Raw genomic sequence first — 19,287 nt, forward strand, 5'->3', positions numbered from 1 at the left:
AGGAGGTATCTTCTTGAGATTTTTAAAAACAATTTGGTTCATATCTAACAAAAGAAGAATATTTAAATGGAATAGGCAGCTGCCAAATGTACAATATGCCTTTTCATTTAAATTCTTACAAGAAGTACACATTTAGCTGTGCCACCTAATGGTGTACATTAGCTACTAGTTGGTTATAAATGAAAATGAAATCTGATATAGGACTATCAATGTCATTATTAGCAGACATATCTAATGATGCATGGACAAGCGTGGGGACATAAATAGCCTCTTTACTTTTACTTTGTCCTTTCAATGCCATTTTAATCCCTAAAACTTCTGCAAGAGGGGGGACTCATGTTATACTGTCATATTGAGCTTTATAAATTATTCACGTGTTTAATTTATTTCCTTTGTTAAACCCATATATCTGGTAACTTACTTGCACAACCATGCTAAACCATCACAAAAAATATGCCTTTGAACATCTTTTCATGTTTCACTGATGTTTTCTCTCAGACAGTTCAGTGTTATTATTAGCTGAGAAAGTGGTTTGTTTCTTAGCTTAACGGTGGTTTTGATTGTTGAGTATGCTTTATGCTGCGTGCACCAATAAAAACAGATAAAGTGCACATCAATAAGTTTGATTGGAGTGGAAATACTGTGATCATGCACCTGGATGATAAACAGCGACGAACACGTTAAATTCACACACCTGTGCATGTCATGGTAGAAATGATAGGTGACATCAACGCTTGCTGTGTGTGTTAAGTCTTATAAGTATCGAGGAAGTGGAGAAAGTATACTTGAGTCATTTCAGTCAACTGACAAGTGGCATCATAAGTACTAAGAAAGCATGCCTATAGGCAAAAGAATATTGTTAGGTGGCATATACCTGAAATAACTGTCTTGTGGGTGTAATCCAGGGTTTGAAATGGTCAAAACACTTAAAGAACTTTGCCTTTCTTTGTATCTTGGTTGGGCTGTTCATTTTAGATTGAAGAGATAAAGGCCAAGTGAAAAGGAACAGTGCCAGAGAGTATAATCTCACCTAGGGTTTATTGGCTTTCTGAGTCCCCTTCGGAGAAGATGGTACCATCAAATTATATCTCTCAATTAAGCTCTGGGATTTTAAAGGGCTAATAACAGTTGTGTGAACAAATACCTGATCTTAGTTTGCACACTTAAGGGTCTCATAAGGCATATTTTAGGGTTTCAAATCAAGTCTTCAGCAGGCAGTGGACCTGGAGTTTTGAGCCTGTTTTAGAGTCGCAAAAGCTTCAGATTTGGTTGTCATCACATCTCCTTTCAAAGATTCAACCACAAGTTTTAGTTTATTACCAAACCCTAGGCAATTGTTATGATAGTTTGTATATGAATTGGGGTAGGTAAGGTTTTGCAAAATCATCATTAGAGGATTTGCTATATTTCAGAGAAAGGAAATGTTTCAGATTTGTGAAGTCTTTTATGCATCAACTTGCTACTATTAGCGCAATTGTGTCTGAAATTGCTAGTTTTGGATGGAGAGTTGAGGGCCTATTTTTATGTCACTTTATTTAGGTGTTTTTAAATTTGTATAGGAGTAGTTTTTCATTAAAGTTTCATTCTTTCCTGCATTTTCAGGAAGCTTTAGCATTTTGTTTAAAACAAGGATTTTTGGGATAAAATAATTTAATAATTTTAAGTCCCCCAAATAGGGTACTCTTTGTACATCATGAATAAGTGCTTTGGGCACATGAGATGTTTAATGATAGGAGAAGCTATGGTTATGTAGCAGAATTTGTCTTCAATCATAATTCAGAGTCTCATGTGTTATATTGTGATTTGAATAAAAAACAAGAACAGTGCTAAGTTTTATATTAACTCTGTGATTCATCTCAGCTTCAAGTTATCTAGTTTATAATTCTTACATTGTTGCTGTGAGAAGTAAATTACCTATCCATTTCTCATGAAAGGGACCTGGTCTGATTTCAGCTCATAAGAAAGCATTTGTTGTTGCTAGTTTAGTTGTTCTATTTGGTTTGTTGGAGTAATTAGTGCAATATCTAATTATATAATCAATTAGGTCCTTTGATTATTTCACATCTTCAGATTTGGTTGTTATCATATCTTCTTTTAAAGATTCAACCACAAGTTTTAGTTTTGGTTTTTTACCAAACCTTAGGCAATGGTTTTCATAGTTTGTATATGAATCAGGGTAGGTAAGGTTTCACAAAATCATCATTAGAGGATTTTCTATTTTTCGGAGAAAGGAAATGTTTTAGAATTGCTGAGTCTTTCATGCATCAACTTGCTACTATTAGTGCAATTGTGTCTGAAATTGCTATTTTTGGATGGAGAGTTGAGGGCCTATTTTCAAGTTACATTATTTATGTGTTTTTTTATTTGTATAGGAGTACTTTTTTATTAAAGTTTTATTCTTTCCACATTTTGTTCTAAAACAAGGTTTTTTGGGATAAAATAATATATAATTTTAGGTCTCCCAAATTGGGTACTCTTTGTACATCATGAATAAGTGCTTTGGGCACATGAGATGTTTAATGAAAGGAGAAGCTATGGCTATTTTGCAGAAATTGTCTTCAATCATAGTTCAGAGTTTCATGTGTTGGATTTTGTTGATTGAATAAAAAAGAAGACTACTGTTAATATTAACTCTGTGATTCACCTTAGCTTCAAGTTATTTAGCTATGGCTATTTTGCAGAAATTGTCTTTAATCATAGTTCAGAGTTTCATGTGTTGGATTTTGTTGATTGAATAAAAAAGAAGACTACTGCTAATATTAACTCTGTGATTCACCTTAGCTTCAAGTTATTTAGTTTATAATTCTTACAGTGTTGCTGTGTGTCGGAAGTAATTTACCTATCCATTTCTAATGAAATGGACTTGTTCTGATTTAGCTTTTAAGAAAGCATTTGTTGTTGCTAATTTAGTTGTTTTATTTGGTTTGTTGGAGTAATTAGTACATTATCTAATTATTTAATCAATTAGGTCCTTTGATTACTTCATTCACTTAAGATAAACTTAGGTGCTATTTACTCTTACTAGCTAATTTAATCTTCACTTGGGGTTTGTATCCAAGACTTTATTTCCCCTTTCACGAGGACTCATTCTCTCATTTGTAACATATCTTTTTGTGCGATTAATACAAAGTTCTTGGTTTATGTTGACAATTCTTGGCTTGTGAGGTTGAATTATCAACTTCTACATGGTATCAAGGGTAGATTTGCAAAGTTCTTGTCAATATCCATGTTCAAGTACTTCAATGTGGTATGTTATACTGAAATATTATTTCATAACTAGCATTTGAAGTTATATATGTATAGTGTACAACACCCTTCCCCCCTCCAGCCCCCACAGCCACCCCTCCCGTTGTCCCAAAATCAAGACCCTTTGCCCCCCCACCCCAAAAACCTGTCCCGGTGTCTGGGCCTGTCCCCTAGTGCTGGTGTTACACTTTGTTAAACGTTGATTACCATTGTGTTCAAAGTGTCCCAAACCTATTGATCCATTGTCATTTTGGTAAACTTTAAGTAGTTGGAGATTTGGTTTCATTTTGTTGAGGGTGAATAAAAAGAGGCAAGATCTGCACCAAACAAAAATATGTGCACTTTGGGTCAAATCTGACTCCACCATAATGACCAGAGCATCCAAAAAGCCTAATATTAACCGTGAATTGTTTGATTATTGAGAAAATTCATTTTTGGAATTGCACGGATCTATACAAGTCCTGTACAACCTACACTTATGCACACCTTACATGCTCTAGTCTATCTATGTGCATTGTGCACCCCATAGGCTGCACACTTGTTGCTTTACTCCTTCCCGTGTGCTTTACCAGCTTGTCCTAGCCTTTGCCTAATTTGAAAACCAATTCCAACTATAGAACCCACCACTAGGAAATTCATGCCCTATAACTATCATACTTGGACATTCCTTTGATTTAGGGGTCTATGGTATTGTTTAGATGAGACCCAACCATGTCTATTTTGAGATTCTATGGTATATGAACAAGAAGGATAAGCCTAGGGGTTTGATCGGTGTATGTGTTTCAAACAATTTATTGTTCCATATTGGTTCTTTTGGCACCATAAGGGTTATGTGGCTCAAATTTTAGGAGCTTTTGGGGAATGATTGACTAAGAATTATCATATTATCTTCAGCCGTATTAAATCTGTTAAGGAGTCGTCTAAGTCCCAGGTATTTTGCTTTGTTATTGAGAAGATATACATCATTATATGTAATTGCTTGATGTCGATTAAGGCATGTCAACCATTCTCTCTCCTCGTTGAAAGTTGCCAAATCTGTGATATAATCATCTGAGATGTAAAACGATACAAATATCGTGATTGTTCTTGATTGGAAACGATATAGATCAATATCTGTGATTGCTTGATTGATCAATATCATTGGATCATAAGCATGTTGGTTTGATACAATTTGGATCAATCTGATTATTATTTATGCTATAAATCTCAGTTATTAATATCATCATGCAATTTCAGCCAATGTCATCGATTATTAATTACTATTACTGAATTGTGCTCTTAGTCGATCTGTATATGATTCATTGATTATATTTATACATTCTTGTGTTGGTGCACTAGATATGATTATCTGATCATTTCAATGTTTTACATTGCCTTACTGCTTTGCTGTTCATCAATTCTCGATACTTGATTGTTCTCTTTTAATGATTGTTGATCCCTTGTTGTTTATCATCTTTGATTGGTTGCTGACTGATGATGATATTATGACACTCGATATGTTAATTGTGACTCACATAGTGTTCTGGCACTTTTATTGAATTATAAGGTATTTGTTCTCATTAACCCTCAGGCCATAATCTTCAATTGCATTATCCTTACAGCTGTTCTGGATTCTTGGTGATCATACCCAAGTTATGCAATTCCCATTTCTTCTATATGACCAGCTCAGTCTTGGTATATGCCATAGGAAATTGTCTTATTTGTAAGACTTCATGGTTTTCTCCTTTATTCTTCTATCCTTAACTAGTGATCTACTTTACCTACTATTAGAGGCCAAGGACTGCCACTCCTTGCCCACAAGGTCTCTTGGAGCTCTAGCGGTTTTGGTCCAAAAAATGGGGACATTATACATGTTTTTGTAGTAGTGCTTTGTTCTTTACAGTATAATTAGAGAGAAAATTTAAAATTGCAGCTTTCTACAGTTTGCGAATTATTTTACTCAAAAAAATTCAAGCAAAACCCCTCATATTGCATCATGATTTTCTTTCAGCTCATGTGTGAAATGAAGTTGTTCTGCAAAATCGTTTTTTTTAAAAACAAGGATTCTTTCAAAGGTGTTTGGAATAGAAAATTTGAGTAATATTAGAGGAAGAGATGACATCTAGATGCTGACCTGCTGCTACTAACATAGGGTCATATTCAGCAATATGATAGTAGGAAAAAAGGGAAATTATCATATTTTTTAATTGAGATCAACTAAATTGAATGTCTGATTTTCAGTGGAAAAAGAGAACCATCGATTGGAAGTTTCTTTCGAAACCTAATTTGCGAAAGAAACCTAATTTGCCTTGGACACTTAATGGAAATACCTCAGTGGTATGCAAAACATATGGTGGAGAACGAAGTCTAATATTTAGATTTAAAATGTGATTATTGATTATTCTCAGAATCTCAAGTGAAGTTGGGTGGTTGTATGGTATTTATCTGGTGGGCTCCTTGCATGGTAGAATATGATTGGGTGGCTCAACCTTTGCTAGGGTTAGCTTACTTTCAATTGGAAATAAGTTGACCAAGTTCTACTAGCCAGATGAAATGAGACAATAGAGATCACTTTATGTTGCTACGAGCTACTTCGAAACAACTTGAATCTTCCCATGGAAAATTGAGACAAAATGTAAAGCTTATGAAGTAGCAGAGAATTTGAATGTCAAAGGAGAACCGTAGAAGCACAAGAGAAGAAAATACAGCTGTACACTTGGGATAAGCAAAATAAGAAAATGGTAATTTGGCTTCATTTTTGACTAAAGGAACTTCAATATTTTGGGTTCATTGATGCATTCAAACGGAGGCCCTTGCCTGTATAAACTGAGCAGTAGAAACAAATTTATCACTGTTTGCATGGCTATTTATTGCTCTTTTAGGTAAGGAATATGGAGGAGAAACATGTATATGTTGAGAAGGCTCAGTTGTGTAAAGATTTGAAGGTAGTCATGGACAGATTCACTACATGCAAACTTTATGCCATAATCGTAAAACATCTATTGTTCTTGGATATCCTTGGGAAGGAACCATACAATGTGCAAAAGATGTACATGAAGTTTTAATTATTAATATGTGAAAAAGGGCAATGCACATTAGGATAAGCCAATCAAGATTAACAAGGTGGTGAAAAAATAGACATAGGGAAGAATCTGAATGTGAGTAGGAGGGAGCATCTGGGAAGATTTCAAGGAATGATTTGATGAAGAGTGTTAGGAAAACTTGAGTGCTCACGAAGAAAATTCAATTTCTTAACCTACTTCTGAACCAAAGAATCATGTGGAAGAGAAGGTTGAAGAATCAAATAGAAATGATTGAAGAGGCTAAAGCTACAAAGGATCTGCCATATCAACATGTACATCAGGCATTCATTTAGATATTTGGAGCATTACTGGAAGAAAGGATTATGGGTATATACAACAACTAAGGAACAACAGCTAATTTTCTTGTTAAAGCCTCATTGGACTAGAGTACTCTAAATATCTATTCATCATAGATTGGGCATTATTCCATGCATGTACTTATGCACCTAGTAGAGATGCTTTTGGTTTCATATACTACAATGAAATTCCTTTTGTGATGGTTGACAACTTGACACTGCTCAACTTGAAAAATGAAATTGAAAATTTACGTAGTTCTGGTTTTTGAAGTTATTTCTTAGTTTGGGATTCTTTGGGAGGCATATGACATGGCCTGATTATCAGGAGAAGTTTACTCCTGATTTTAGACATCTTCCTTGAATGGGGGATTTGACGTATCATCTAATACTAGCTTCATCATTGAATTACAATCTTTTTCAGCTAACTCAAGATCCTGATTTACTTTTTAAAAGCTCTTTCATCTCGTGTGTTTTCTTTTCATTTATCTTAGGTAAAATTGTAGGTTGCTTTGAATAGCTCCACATTGTGTACAATGATCATGGATGGAATATCCGCCAGAGGTTTCTTTACAAAACTAAAATCCTTTTGTGAAACTTGCGAAATGACACTACAAATGAGGTGACTCACAATGCTTGTGAACAGCATGGAGAATGCAGTGGTTTACAGGTGTGTCTAGGTCAGCTATGATATAGATCTGTTCTATATACAAAATTTGAGAAATGAGAGATCATAACTGGAGGCCCAAATAAATTTAACTACACATTGCTGATGTGTGGTGAGTACAGATGGATGAATAATGTTTGAGATGCAGTTAGTAACCATAAGACATAACGGAGAGATCCTATGCAAGATGATGACAGGGAGTCTATCAAATCAGACACTGGAACTCTTAGAGTTGTCACAAAGGAAGCAAGAAATTAGATGGGCGGGTGTTTATAGCATATGAGCATGGAGTAGATACACCGATAAGTAGAAGCCAGTTAAAAACACTGAAGCAGATGTAAGTTACATCGAAGATTCATGAACTAGTTGAAAATTAGATATAGGAAGGTTAGATCTAGCATTTGAAGCCTAAGTTGGCTGAGAAAACATCAAATTGATGTCAAGAAGACAGTGTTGAGAGATGAACTTGGCAAGCTGATTTTGATTCCAATCTGAACATCAGACAAAAATTATAATTTAGAAAAAATCTGATAAATAAGAAATTGTTTTGAATTTTATTTTTGCTAAATAATCATTTATTTTTAAAGCAAAGTGTACTTGAACAGGCAAGTAGTCTATGAGACTGCATTAACCCATGGCTTAGTGAGCATTTTACTGAATCTGAATATTGTGGTCGGTGTGTTCTGGAAGATGTTATCTGGACTGAGAGCAGGTTTAGAGAGTGCTTTTTGTTGTGTGTCTGTTGTTTGTTGTGCAGAATGTGGATGTTTCTTTTTGCTTTAATTGCTTACACTGCATGTCAGTCTTCCTTGTTTGAACTGTTAAATTTTACTTATGCTATTAGCAATTATTAAATTTTAGTATTTACTTATCAAAGTTTTATTTTAGCACTACTCATCCTTGGCATCTACCTTGGATGTTGGATATATTAGAGTTTCAATATTATTATCAAAAAGTTGTCGCAGCCTTAATCTGCTTGATGATGGGGCTCATTTTAATGAATCCCTTATGCTATGCTATTGTTGAAGTTATGGAAAAATGCAATAGGTACAAGAATCTATCATCAAAGACAAAATTTTTTAGGAGAGAAGGATGCAATGAAGGATTTCTATGTCCAAAAAAAAAAGATTTTAATAACTTACAATACAACAAAATGACCATTTGATATGTCCTATGGGACACATTGTCGTGGTCAAGTCACTTCATCAGTGCCATGACAACCAAGATTCAAGTCCCGCAGGGCTATTGTGCTCACAAGCTTTGTGTCTTTGCTGGGCTAATGTGCCCACGGATTTGAACCAGTAATGTGACCCTCTGCAGCCTACTGATTAAAAAACCCCTTTTTCTATATAGGCATGTTTAAATCCCTAGATCATACTAAATTATGCCATATTTGAAATCCCTATGATATGAGAAAAAAGGTAATGACCTAATCTTAAGAAACAAAGTTTGAATAGGTCCTCAATTATAACTAGCTAGGTAAGTATCTTGTTCATACCAACACTCCCTTTCAAGTGCAACTTAGGGAGGGGACAAAACAATGCATGAAAAGCAAGGATTGGTCTTGGCAATCAGGCCTAGTGAGGTACCTTTCCTCAAAAAATATCTCCCACCAATATAGTGAAGGAGAAAAACCTATAAGAAGAAGCTCCTCCTGGAAGGAGATTTTAGTTATGCTGAATAATCATTTAATTTTAAAGCAAAGTTTACTTGAACAGGCAAGTACTCTATGAGACTGCGTTAACCCATGGTTTAGTGAGCATTCACTGAATCTGAACATTGTGGTCAACAGTGTGTTCTGGAAGACGTTACCTGAAGTGAGAGCAGGTTTAGAAAGTGCTTTTTGTTGTGTGTCTGTTCTTTGTTGTGCAGAAGGTGGATGTTTGTTTTTGCTTGAATTGCTCACACTGCATGTCAGTCTTCCTTGTTTGCAACTCTTAAATTTTACTTAAGCTATTAGCAATTGTTAAATTTTAGTATTTACTTATCAAAGTTTTATATTAGCACTTCTCATCCTTGGCATCTACCTTGGATGTTGGATATATTAGAGTTACAATATTATTATCGAAACATTGTTGCAGTCTTAATATGCTTGATGAAGGGGCTCATTTTAATGAATCCCTTATGCTATGTTATCGTTGAAGTTATGGAAAAATGCAATAGGTACAAGAGTCTATCGTCAAAGACAAAAATTTCTAGGAGAGAAGGATGCAATGGAGAATTTCTATTTTTTCCCAAGACAAATGAATTTAATATATTACGATACAACAAAATGACCTTTTTCTATGTCCTATGGGACACATTGTCATGGTCCAATCACTTCATCGGTGTCACAACAACTAAGGTTCAAATCCCGCAGGACTATTGTGTTCACAAGCTTTGTGCCTTTGCTGGGCTAATGTGCTCACAGATTTGAACCAGTAATGTGACCCTCTGCAGCCTACCAATAAAACAGCCCCTTTTCTATATAGGCAAGTTTAAATCCCTAAAACATATTAACTTATACCATATTTTGAAATCCCTATGATATGAGAAAAAAAGGCAATGACCCAATCTTAAGAAACAAAGTTTGATTAGGTCCTCAATTATAACAAGGTAAGTATCTTCTTCATACCAACACTCCCTTTCAAGTGCAACTTAGGGAGGCTACAAAACAATGCATGAAAAGCAAAGACTGGTCTGAGCAATCTGGCCTAGTGAGCTACCTATGCTCAAAATATATCTCCCACCAATATAGTAAAAGAGAAAACCTTAAGAGAAAAAACTCCTCCGCGGAGGAGAATAAACATGAAAATGTGGAGGAATCAAGAAGACCCCCAGTGACAACTGCCTTCATGCAAACATCAGTTGCTGTTGAAGATAACAATTAAATGCTTAAGGCTTAGTTAAGATGTCTGCAAGCTGTTTCTTTGTAGGCAAATACTGCCAGGTGAGATAAACATCCTGAATGAGATCCCTTATGAACTGCATGTGGATTTGAACATGCTTAGTTCATTGATGCTCCATTGGTCAGTCTTGGTCAATAACTATCATAACCAAAGAACATTTTGGCTAGCCAAAATTGTTGCATGATGCTCTTCCTTTGTAGGTGATAATGCAATAACAGATTATGCCTTGCAAGATTGTGCAATGGGGCTAGAATCAAGGCAAATGGAATCCATCTTTGCAATAGAAACAAAGGCATTCAAATAGTCAATGTTGTCAACTTCTAAAAACCCATTAGCCACAAGATGGGCCTCGTACTTATTAATGGAACAATTAGTTACATATTTGGCATGATGCCACTTGTACTTATACAACTTTCTTTCTTGGGAAGAGAAACAAGATTTCAAATCCGAAGTATGATTCTTTATTGAAGAAGAATGCTCCATTGCAATAGCTAGCTGAAGTATATTTCCTGCATATCAATGCTATGACTCAAAATACTAGCACCTAGTGTTCATGATTGAGCATGATGGGAATTTGGAGGACCACCAACAAAAGATCTGATTGTGTCATCAGTCTTGTGTGCCCATTGGGCAAAGTTTATGCTTTTAGTTGTGGGGGATCTAGAACAACATGCTCATCCTCAACAAAGAGGAACCTTCAAGAGATGGACTAGTTAAACGAGGGAGAAACTAGTGATGGAGAATCCATTAGAGGAAAGCTCTCATCAAATTGGATATCCTACTTGAACAAGGCATGCCTATAAATATGATCAAATAATTGTGAGTCTTAACATATAATAGTCAACAAATATGAGTGGTTGACTTTTCCTCTCCATGGCTTTTTATTGATCATTTAAAAATAAATGCCCAAACCTTACTTCTAAACACTAAATGAAGATACTCTAGATTGACATAGGACCAAGCTTCCTCAAGAGTTACATTTCATAGTGCCTTTTGTGGTATGCAAATTTGAGTGTAACTAACAAGGTGGATTGCATATTTTGTGATTGAACCACACAATTTTTCATGTGGCATAATGTTTTGTTCTCTCTTAGCCATACCATTTTTGCAAAGTATTGTAGGTCAATGTGAGTAAATGCTGAATACCATTGCTTAATAGAGAGCTTCTTGGAAGCTTGATTGACAAATTTCCCCCATTATATATATATGTGTGTGTGTGTGTGTGTGTGTATCTTTTTGATAGAAAGGGCAAATTACATCCCCACAAAGGTCTTGTAGGTTTTGAAAGAATTAAATACTACACTCGTATACCAAAGAAAACATACCCATGTGTTTGTTAGTATGTTTGCCTTTTCGCCAAAAGCTCGAGCTATCAACGAAAGTCACAAACACTAGACTTACCCAAATGCACAAAGGCGGTTAAGCCATGTCGTGAACCCCGAAGGAGGTGTGTGACCACCAAGTCAACAATCTCCTCCTTAGCACCAAATGAGGGTTTTGCATCGATGAAATAAAGGAGACCTCCCAAGATTTGAACTTGTGACCCAAGGCTCTCATACCAACTGTTGTATGTTTTTAAGCTTGAGCTATCAACGAACGTTACAAACACTTGACAAACCCAAAGCCACAAGAGGTAGTTAAGCCAGGTCGTGAACCTCGAAGGAGGTGCTGACCACCAAGTCAATAGTGTCTAGAGAGATCATTGACAAAGGTGAGAACATACTTGGCCCTAAAAAATGGAGTTGGAAATGACATGGGATCACTTTGTATCAACTTTAAAGATGCGTTGGCATGTGTGACCTAATCATCGAGAAAATAATCATGTTGATGTTTTCCAAGTGCACAATTTTAACAAACTCCCTATTGCATGAAGTCTAAGGTAAGCCTATTATAAATTCTTGTGTGCTCATTTGTTGTCGATAGGTTGTAAATGACATGAACAAGGTGTTCATGCCAAAGTTTGCTCAAGTAATCTACACGTGCCATGAGAGATGAACATGCAAAACCATTAAACTTGTATAAGTGAGGTGCCTCTTAATACACTTGAAGCCGCTGCAACAATCTCAAGATCATAAAGCTCCTGAATAACCACATCATTAGGTGAACTAATTGCCTTGTTATTGCTAGTGTGGCAAGTGTGATACTTAAATACATGTAGAGGCTGGTTGAAATATCAACAACAATAAATATATTTCAAATATAACCATCCTCTAGCTGAATGGTACTTTATTCCAAATTGAAAGTTGTGTTAAACCCTCCACTACAATTTGCAAAATACTACAATCTGAGAGTGACGTGACAATGTCTTGGAATGTGTCATATGATGAGAAGCTCTTTCATCAAGGATCCAACTTATTGTAGAAGAGACACCTCTATGAAAAGGGCTTGGCCTTTACCTGTATTGTGGAAGGAGACTTAAGAGGATGAAATTTGATGGTGCTGCATTCCAACATTTGGTTGTCATGACCCAATTTGCCACAAAAACTCCAAGGATTTTCAGATTTCCTCTTTGTCTTGGAGAAGACTAAACAAATTTAGAAGAATTAACGTTCTTCAGAAGTGTTTGGTTTTTTTGATTTTACTTCTATTTTGGCTTGAAGGGATGCTTGCTGCCTGATGTAGAATTTTATTTTGTTTTTCCTTCCCTTTCTCCTTTGGATGATTGCACTACTAATGCTTCATTTTTGGAATCAGAAATAGTATCAAAGTTCAACCATACCAACTTAGCTTGTTTCCATGCTAGACAATTGTTGATTTTTGTAGCTAGGTTGGATCCTTTCTTGGGTCAACTTGGAGCTACGATATGATAACTGGCCTTCGGCCTTAGTATAAAAGATTATAATGTAGAAGTTATCGAGAATGATTGCTCCCTAGCTAAGAGGGAGTGTTCATGTTATTGTAGCTATGGTCGGAATCCTTCTGGATGACATAGTTATCATAAAGGTGGCGATGGTATAATTATTAAGAGACAATAATTATATTGATTATTATAATATGATAATTATCAATAATATAATTATTATATTGTTATGAGAGTATAATTATATTATGTGACAATATAATTGTATTGTTATATTATTATTATATTATATTATTATATAATAATATAATAATAATTATATTATTATATAATAATATAATAATAATTATATTATATTATTGAGGGCCAGTCTTATTTAATTATATTAATGTTTAATTACTAGGGGCCCAACTTAGGGTGGGGCGTTGCATACTACTCATATATAGCTTAAAATGCTAATTATGAAAAGATGTTTCAATACAACACAAAATACAATACACTTACATAGCAAAATTGTTCATGAACAAGCATTCAACATAGTAACATTTAATTTATTAAACATGCTAAGTTACTAACATAAACATACATAGTACATATGAATTATGTTCTAAACTTCTATGAAAGATTCAAAATTCATTGTTCAAATATGAAATATGATATATCATAAAGATGATCATGATTACAGGGAAAAAAGAGCATGATATAATGAATCATGATTAATAGCAAAATGAGTACAAAATGTCACAATCTGAAATCATTTCAAAATGTAAGAATGGGATGCCTTTAATCATCCCCCAAGCTAAAGTCCTCATTACTAGAACTAATGGACTCAAAATCCTCATGGTCAAGGTTTGCCAAAGGAACACCAACTAGCCCTACATCGGCTTTTGTTGTAGTTTCTCTTTGTACCGCATGTCTTGCGATCTATGATATGCAAGACGCTGTGTACAACAATTAGCTTCTTTGCTCTCTTAGAGGTAAGTTTGTTCCTCTTGACATAGTGGATGAACCTATAAGTAGACTAGTTCTTGAAGTTGAGGTACTAGAAACCTGCGATAACAAACAAATGGTCATTGTGAGAAAATCAAAAAATTGAAACCCTAAATTTTATAAAATATAAAATAATAAATATTAGAATTTAAAATCTAAAAACTTAAATAGGTTCTAAAGATGAGGAACTACAAACTTGAGGTGGCTTGTGTGGTAATCTTTGCCCTCTACAATCCATGACATTTCTACCACAATATGGGATGCTTTTGTTTCGTAGTTCTAATGTCCATCTTTGCCAAATCTGAGTACCGTGGAACATAATAAAGTTGCAACATAATGTCACGTCTTATAAACATACCCAATAGTAAAACTAAAGTTACTAATCTCTAGATAGTTAACATTAATAATTCAATAATGAATATTGAATTAAAAATTACCTATAAGAGTGGGAAATTCTGCCCACTCTCAACGACTCTCATGAGCAGTCTCAGCATGAAACATCTTACCAATCCACCGAAAGACCTTCACTCAGCATCCTGAAGTGGTGTAACTCTACTAGGCCTAGGTTTGTACCACTTAGGATTCAATGTATAGGCAACCACATGCAAATGAGTGTTCAACTTCTCCCACTTGTTGTGAATGATAGGCTGAATGTGCTTAGTATAGAATGCTAGAGTAGGGTCCCTCTCATGCAAAACAACCCTAATCTAGCCAAACATGGAATCGATGCACTCAAACCTCTCCAAGGGGTAGGTGCATGCCCGTCACCATATCTGATGACTTTGAAAACTAGAGTAATGATGAAGACTGTATCTTGCATCAATCTAGAATTGATCACTCTTCATTGACTCTTTCACCCTCTTCCCCTACTTTGTTTTGGACTCAACTCATTGATTCCATTCCCGTGTCATAAGTATGAGTTGTTGTAGTGACTCATGCAACTCAATCATTCTCTTCAAGAGAATGTAATATGATGCATATCTGGTCTCAACTGGTTTCAAGAATTTCTTTGTGAAGCCTCTGAAGAGTGAATGTGAAGTGTGGTGACTATAGATAATCATCTGCACTTCTCTTGCACCATTAACCACTTGTTTAATCCAGTCAATTTTCCCTATGTCTGTGAGTGCATTGTTCATGGTATGCACACAAGATGGAGTCCACCAGATATGTCTATAGGATGCCTCAAGAAGCTTTCCTATAGCTTTGCACACATGCTGCATCTGTCACTATTTGGACCACATTTTGTGGCCCAACCTCCTCAATAGCCTTCCTAAGGACGTGAAATTGAAAATCAGCATCTTTACGATGTACTGAGCAATCAACTGCTCTAGAAAGCATGGGCCTTTAATGCATATGACCATGATGTTGATGAGTGGATGATGTCTAATGTCCATCCACCCATCCATAATAATGCTGCAACCCCACTATATCCAACATGCCTTCTTCTGCTCCATCAAAACCCTGAGTTTGTTATACTACCTATCCAAGATTGTGGTCCTCAATTAGTGCTCATGTGGTGGCACAAATGATGGCCCTCCGTCCTTTACCACCATGGACATCATGTTCCTATAGTAAGGAGATCAAGCTATATGCAAGAGGATGCCATTGACAAAGAAGAATTCACCAATGGCATCATCCCGATCCTTCGTTTGCATGTTAAATAAATCAGTCATGAGGTTAGTAGTAGAACTTCATGCCTTCCTTTCCCCCTACTAGTATCCCCTTTCAAACTCTGAATGGATGAAGAAATAGACACTAAATTCGACAGTCCCCGATCTTTGATGCAAGATACACATAGAAGTATCTTGCTGACCTTGTAACTGCTGAATAGCCTGAACCTGTTGCCTACCAGCCAAAGATTTAGGCACTAGAACGGCACTATCATTAGGAATGCCCCATGGTTTGTTTATATCAATTCTATTCTTCATATTTTCAGCATTTGCAAGGAATTCAACTCACACCATATCCAGTCCAAAAAGGAAGGTGTTAATTAAATCTAGGAATGCTATCACACCATTCTACGACGCAAAAATTACATTTCCATTTCCACCACCACTAGTAGCTGTCGGGAATGAAACTCTGATTGCGAATTGTTTTGGAGGGGATAATTGTGCCAACATCTCAAAGGGGTAATCAATAGAAGGTGCTCCTGGTGCAACATAAGGAGGTTCAGATTGGGCTTCTGCATCAGTCCCGTGCTCACTTCCTTGATCCTCATGCTTAGGCTCATACTTAGAGCAACTTGCACTTTGGCTTCTCTTATACAATTCCATGCTTTCTCCATTGTGACGAGAGGCCATTTAAACACTGCATTTCATAAAATGATAGATTTCAGCCTAATTAGTAATTTTTTTTTTTATAAGTTTACAACTAGTTTCAGCCTAGTTTAGAAACTGAAATAAGTTTTAGCCTAACTTATTAACAAAACAATTAACATAATGCATTCAAAATTTCAGCAAAAATGAAAAAAAGAACTGTCAACAAGAATCGTAAACTCAAACAATGCATTCTAATTTCAACTTTTAGTTTTAGAATTTTTTTTAAACAATAATGAAAAGCTGAAAATAAAACAAAGAAAATAGTGAAAATCCTACCCTATGCTTGATGAATCACATACGAGATAGATTTATTTTTCTCCTTTTGCTCCTCTTGATCTTATTCTCCAAGCTATTTCAAACTCTTTTCACCTTCCTCTCAGCTGTTGCCAAAAAATGAATGCCAAATGAAGTATATGGGCCTTATTAAGGCTTAGAGGGCCCTATATGGGACCCACATGAACCAATTAAAATAAAATAAAAAATTAAAAACAGGACTAATTTTTTTAATTTTTTCTAACATGCCAGCCAGCCGCACCCCATGGCATCTTGAGTGCAGTCAAGGGATGCCTAGGATTTACCCAAGTACTGTCCCTCGGTAACGACGTGTTGGAGCACTTGGGCGGTACCGGAATGGGTGCGGCAGCATTTTGGCTGTAGCATGGGTGCTCTGGTGCATGGTGTACTTGTCCCAGGGATATCCCTGCAGCTGGTACTCCAGAGTTTTTGCCTTGGTGCGCGCCCCCCGGGTTCACTACTTTTTTCCCATGTAGTTCTCCTCTACTCGGTCCATCATAGATTTTTTGTACATGGCTACTCAACTCTATTGGTCTTGTAGCCAGGACCCATCCTTGCATCCTTGCATCTTTTGCATTGGTTTGTTCCTCCCTAAGTTTTACTTTTAAGTGGGGTTCTTAGTGTGAATAAGGTTTTTGATGGAGTTTATTATAGATTTTTTTGCTAGTTTGTTTCATTATGAGTTTCAAGGTATATCAATTGGTAGAGCAAAAGGTTGGATCGCTATTTATGGTAGTAATGAAATTCAGTTCATTGCACTTTTTAAGTTTACACTTTTGTGAAGTTGTGGGTGACTGCATTCATGACAAGCCATAAATATTTATCTGATTCTTTCCATTATGTAAAAAGGTTACTTATTTACTATTATAAGTCAAATTGAGTATGTCTGTCAAGTTCTTTTCTTTTAATTATTAACAAAATGTTCTTCCTTGCACTATTCAAAGCTCTTTCCTTTTGATTTAGGTGCCTCTGCATTCATGGAAAGCTATGGCATATTCTTTTTTGTCTTTTAATTATGTTATGAGGCTGTCTTCAAATTATAAGCCCAATTGAGTAATGTTTGACATGAAATTTTTACTATATGGCTATTGATAAGTAATAAATATTGATATAGGTTTTGTGAATATATATCCCACTTACATGAAGGATAGGAGTTGGCATCATTGCTTATGCTGTATCAAGATTCTCATACAATGATATTTGACAACATTTAAGTGCAACGATAATCTGATGCATAATAATGCTATTGTAATGCAGGATCTGCTTGGATGGCTCTATCACGGGCATTTGTGGAGTATTGCATCTGGGGTTGGGACAACCTTCCACGAACAGTTTTGATGTACTATGCAAATTTTGTATCTTCACCAGAGGGTTACTTCCACACTGTCATTTGTAACACCCAAGAATTCAAGAACACAACAATCAATCATGACTTGCATTATATATCCTGGGATAATCCACCTAAACAGCATCCACATGTTCTTGGTCTTAGTGATAGTAGAAAAATGATTGATAGCAATGCCCCATTTGCAAGGAAATTCCCCACAGATGATCCAGTGCTTGACAAGATAGACAGAGAGCTTCTGCAGCGTCAAAGTGGAAGGTTTACTCCTGGTGGATGGTGTATAGGAAGTAGAGAAAATGGAAGTGATCCATGTTCTGTTATGGGTGATAGAAGTGTCCTCAAGCCTGGTGAAGGTGCGAAGAGGTTGCAAGTGCTAATGAAGAAACTCTTGGCCCCACAAAATATTAAAACAAATCAATGTAAATAATGTTGTTTCCCATTCAGGTACCATTGTGAATCTCCATTGCAGATAACGAGTTTCCATCCTATATTAATAAATCAAAAGATATGGTTCTTTGGAATAGCTCATGATCTTGTCCTTTATGATCAATAATGGGGCACACTGCAGGGTCGCCATGAATTTGATTTTTTAGTACCCTCTCCCACTTTCTAGAGGTTCGTGTTGGAATGAACGCATGTTAATTTCATTTAACAGCTACAATTTCTGCAATACTCACGTGTTGAATAGAAGGCCAGGCTTATCATGCTGAGTTTCGAGGGATTGCATTGTCTATTTTCGACAGTTAAAGGAGGTTTACAAATACCTTGAAGAACCAATATGATCATCAAATAGGTGCTACAAGAGTCAGTTCTAACGGAATAATTATATCCTCTTTTTCTCCTCCAGTTTAAGTCATTTTTTAATCGGTGATGCGTTAGAGCTGTTTGCTGCCTAACCACCAATATTTATGTTTAAAAGATCATTAGGCTCACATCATTTTCTGGTGTAGTTGCACCTCATTTGCCATTGTTTATGTAGTGTAACAGATGATTTTACTTTAGCAAATTTATGTGAAACATGAGGACATTTGAGAGCTGCTTTGGCATAATTTGCAGCATCTTTCTAGATAATATATACTTACAACCATAGTTTGCAGACCCGGACTTGGCAAGCCCAAAATTTTCAGCACAGGAAAAACTCAGCATATACTCGACAAAAACTCAGGGAAAACTCGGTAACTATAAAGTACTAAAATTTAAAATCTCTTAAAGTAACATATTTTTTTTGTAGAATACAATTACAAAATGTATTAAATTAGTAATTGACATTTCAATAGAGAAAATGTGTAGTTTTATAGCACTAATATGATGTAAAAAGTGCATCTAATCCAATGTTTTCCCTGCATTTACATTTTTTTAAATCTATAAATATGTCAGTTAAACT

The 19,287-nt window shown here is 35.7% G+C and overlaps 1 protein-coding gene across 3 annotated transcripts in view; it reads left to right on the forward strand.

The window, feature by feature from the left end:
* Positions 1-18,937, forward strand: part of LOC149552431 (beta-glucuronosyltransferase GlcAT14B-like) — a 31,042-nt gene extending 12,105 nt beyond the window's left edge. For all 3 annotated transcript variants that reach the window (XM_089787990.1, XM_089787992.1, XM_089787991.1), the window contains exon 5: positions 17,816-18,937. In XM_089787990.1, coding sequence (XP_089644116.1) covers positions 17,816-18,330 — 515 coding nt within the window. In that variant the 3' untranslated portion in view covers positions 18,331-18,937. The remainder of the gene's footprint in view (positions 1-17,815) is intronic.
* Positions 18,938-19,287: the final 350 nt, after the last annotated feature.

The sequence above is a fragment of the Cupressus sempervirens genome, chromosome 6, assembly GCF_028749045.1.
Source record: "Cupressus sempervirens isolate cs-2001-9-10 chromosome 6, ASM2874904v1, whole genome shotgun sequence".
NCBI classification, from domain to species: domain Eukaryota; kingdom Viridiplantae; phylum Streptophyta; class Pinopsida; order Cupressales; family Cupressaceae; genus Cupressus; species Cupressus sempervirens.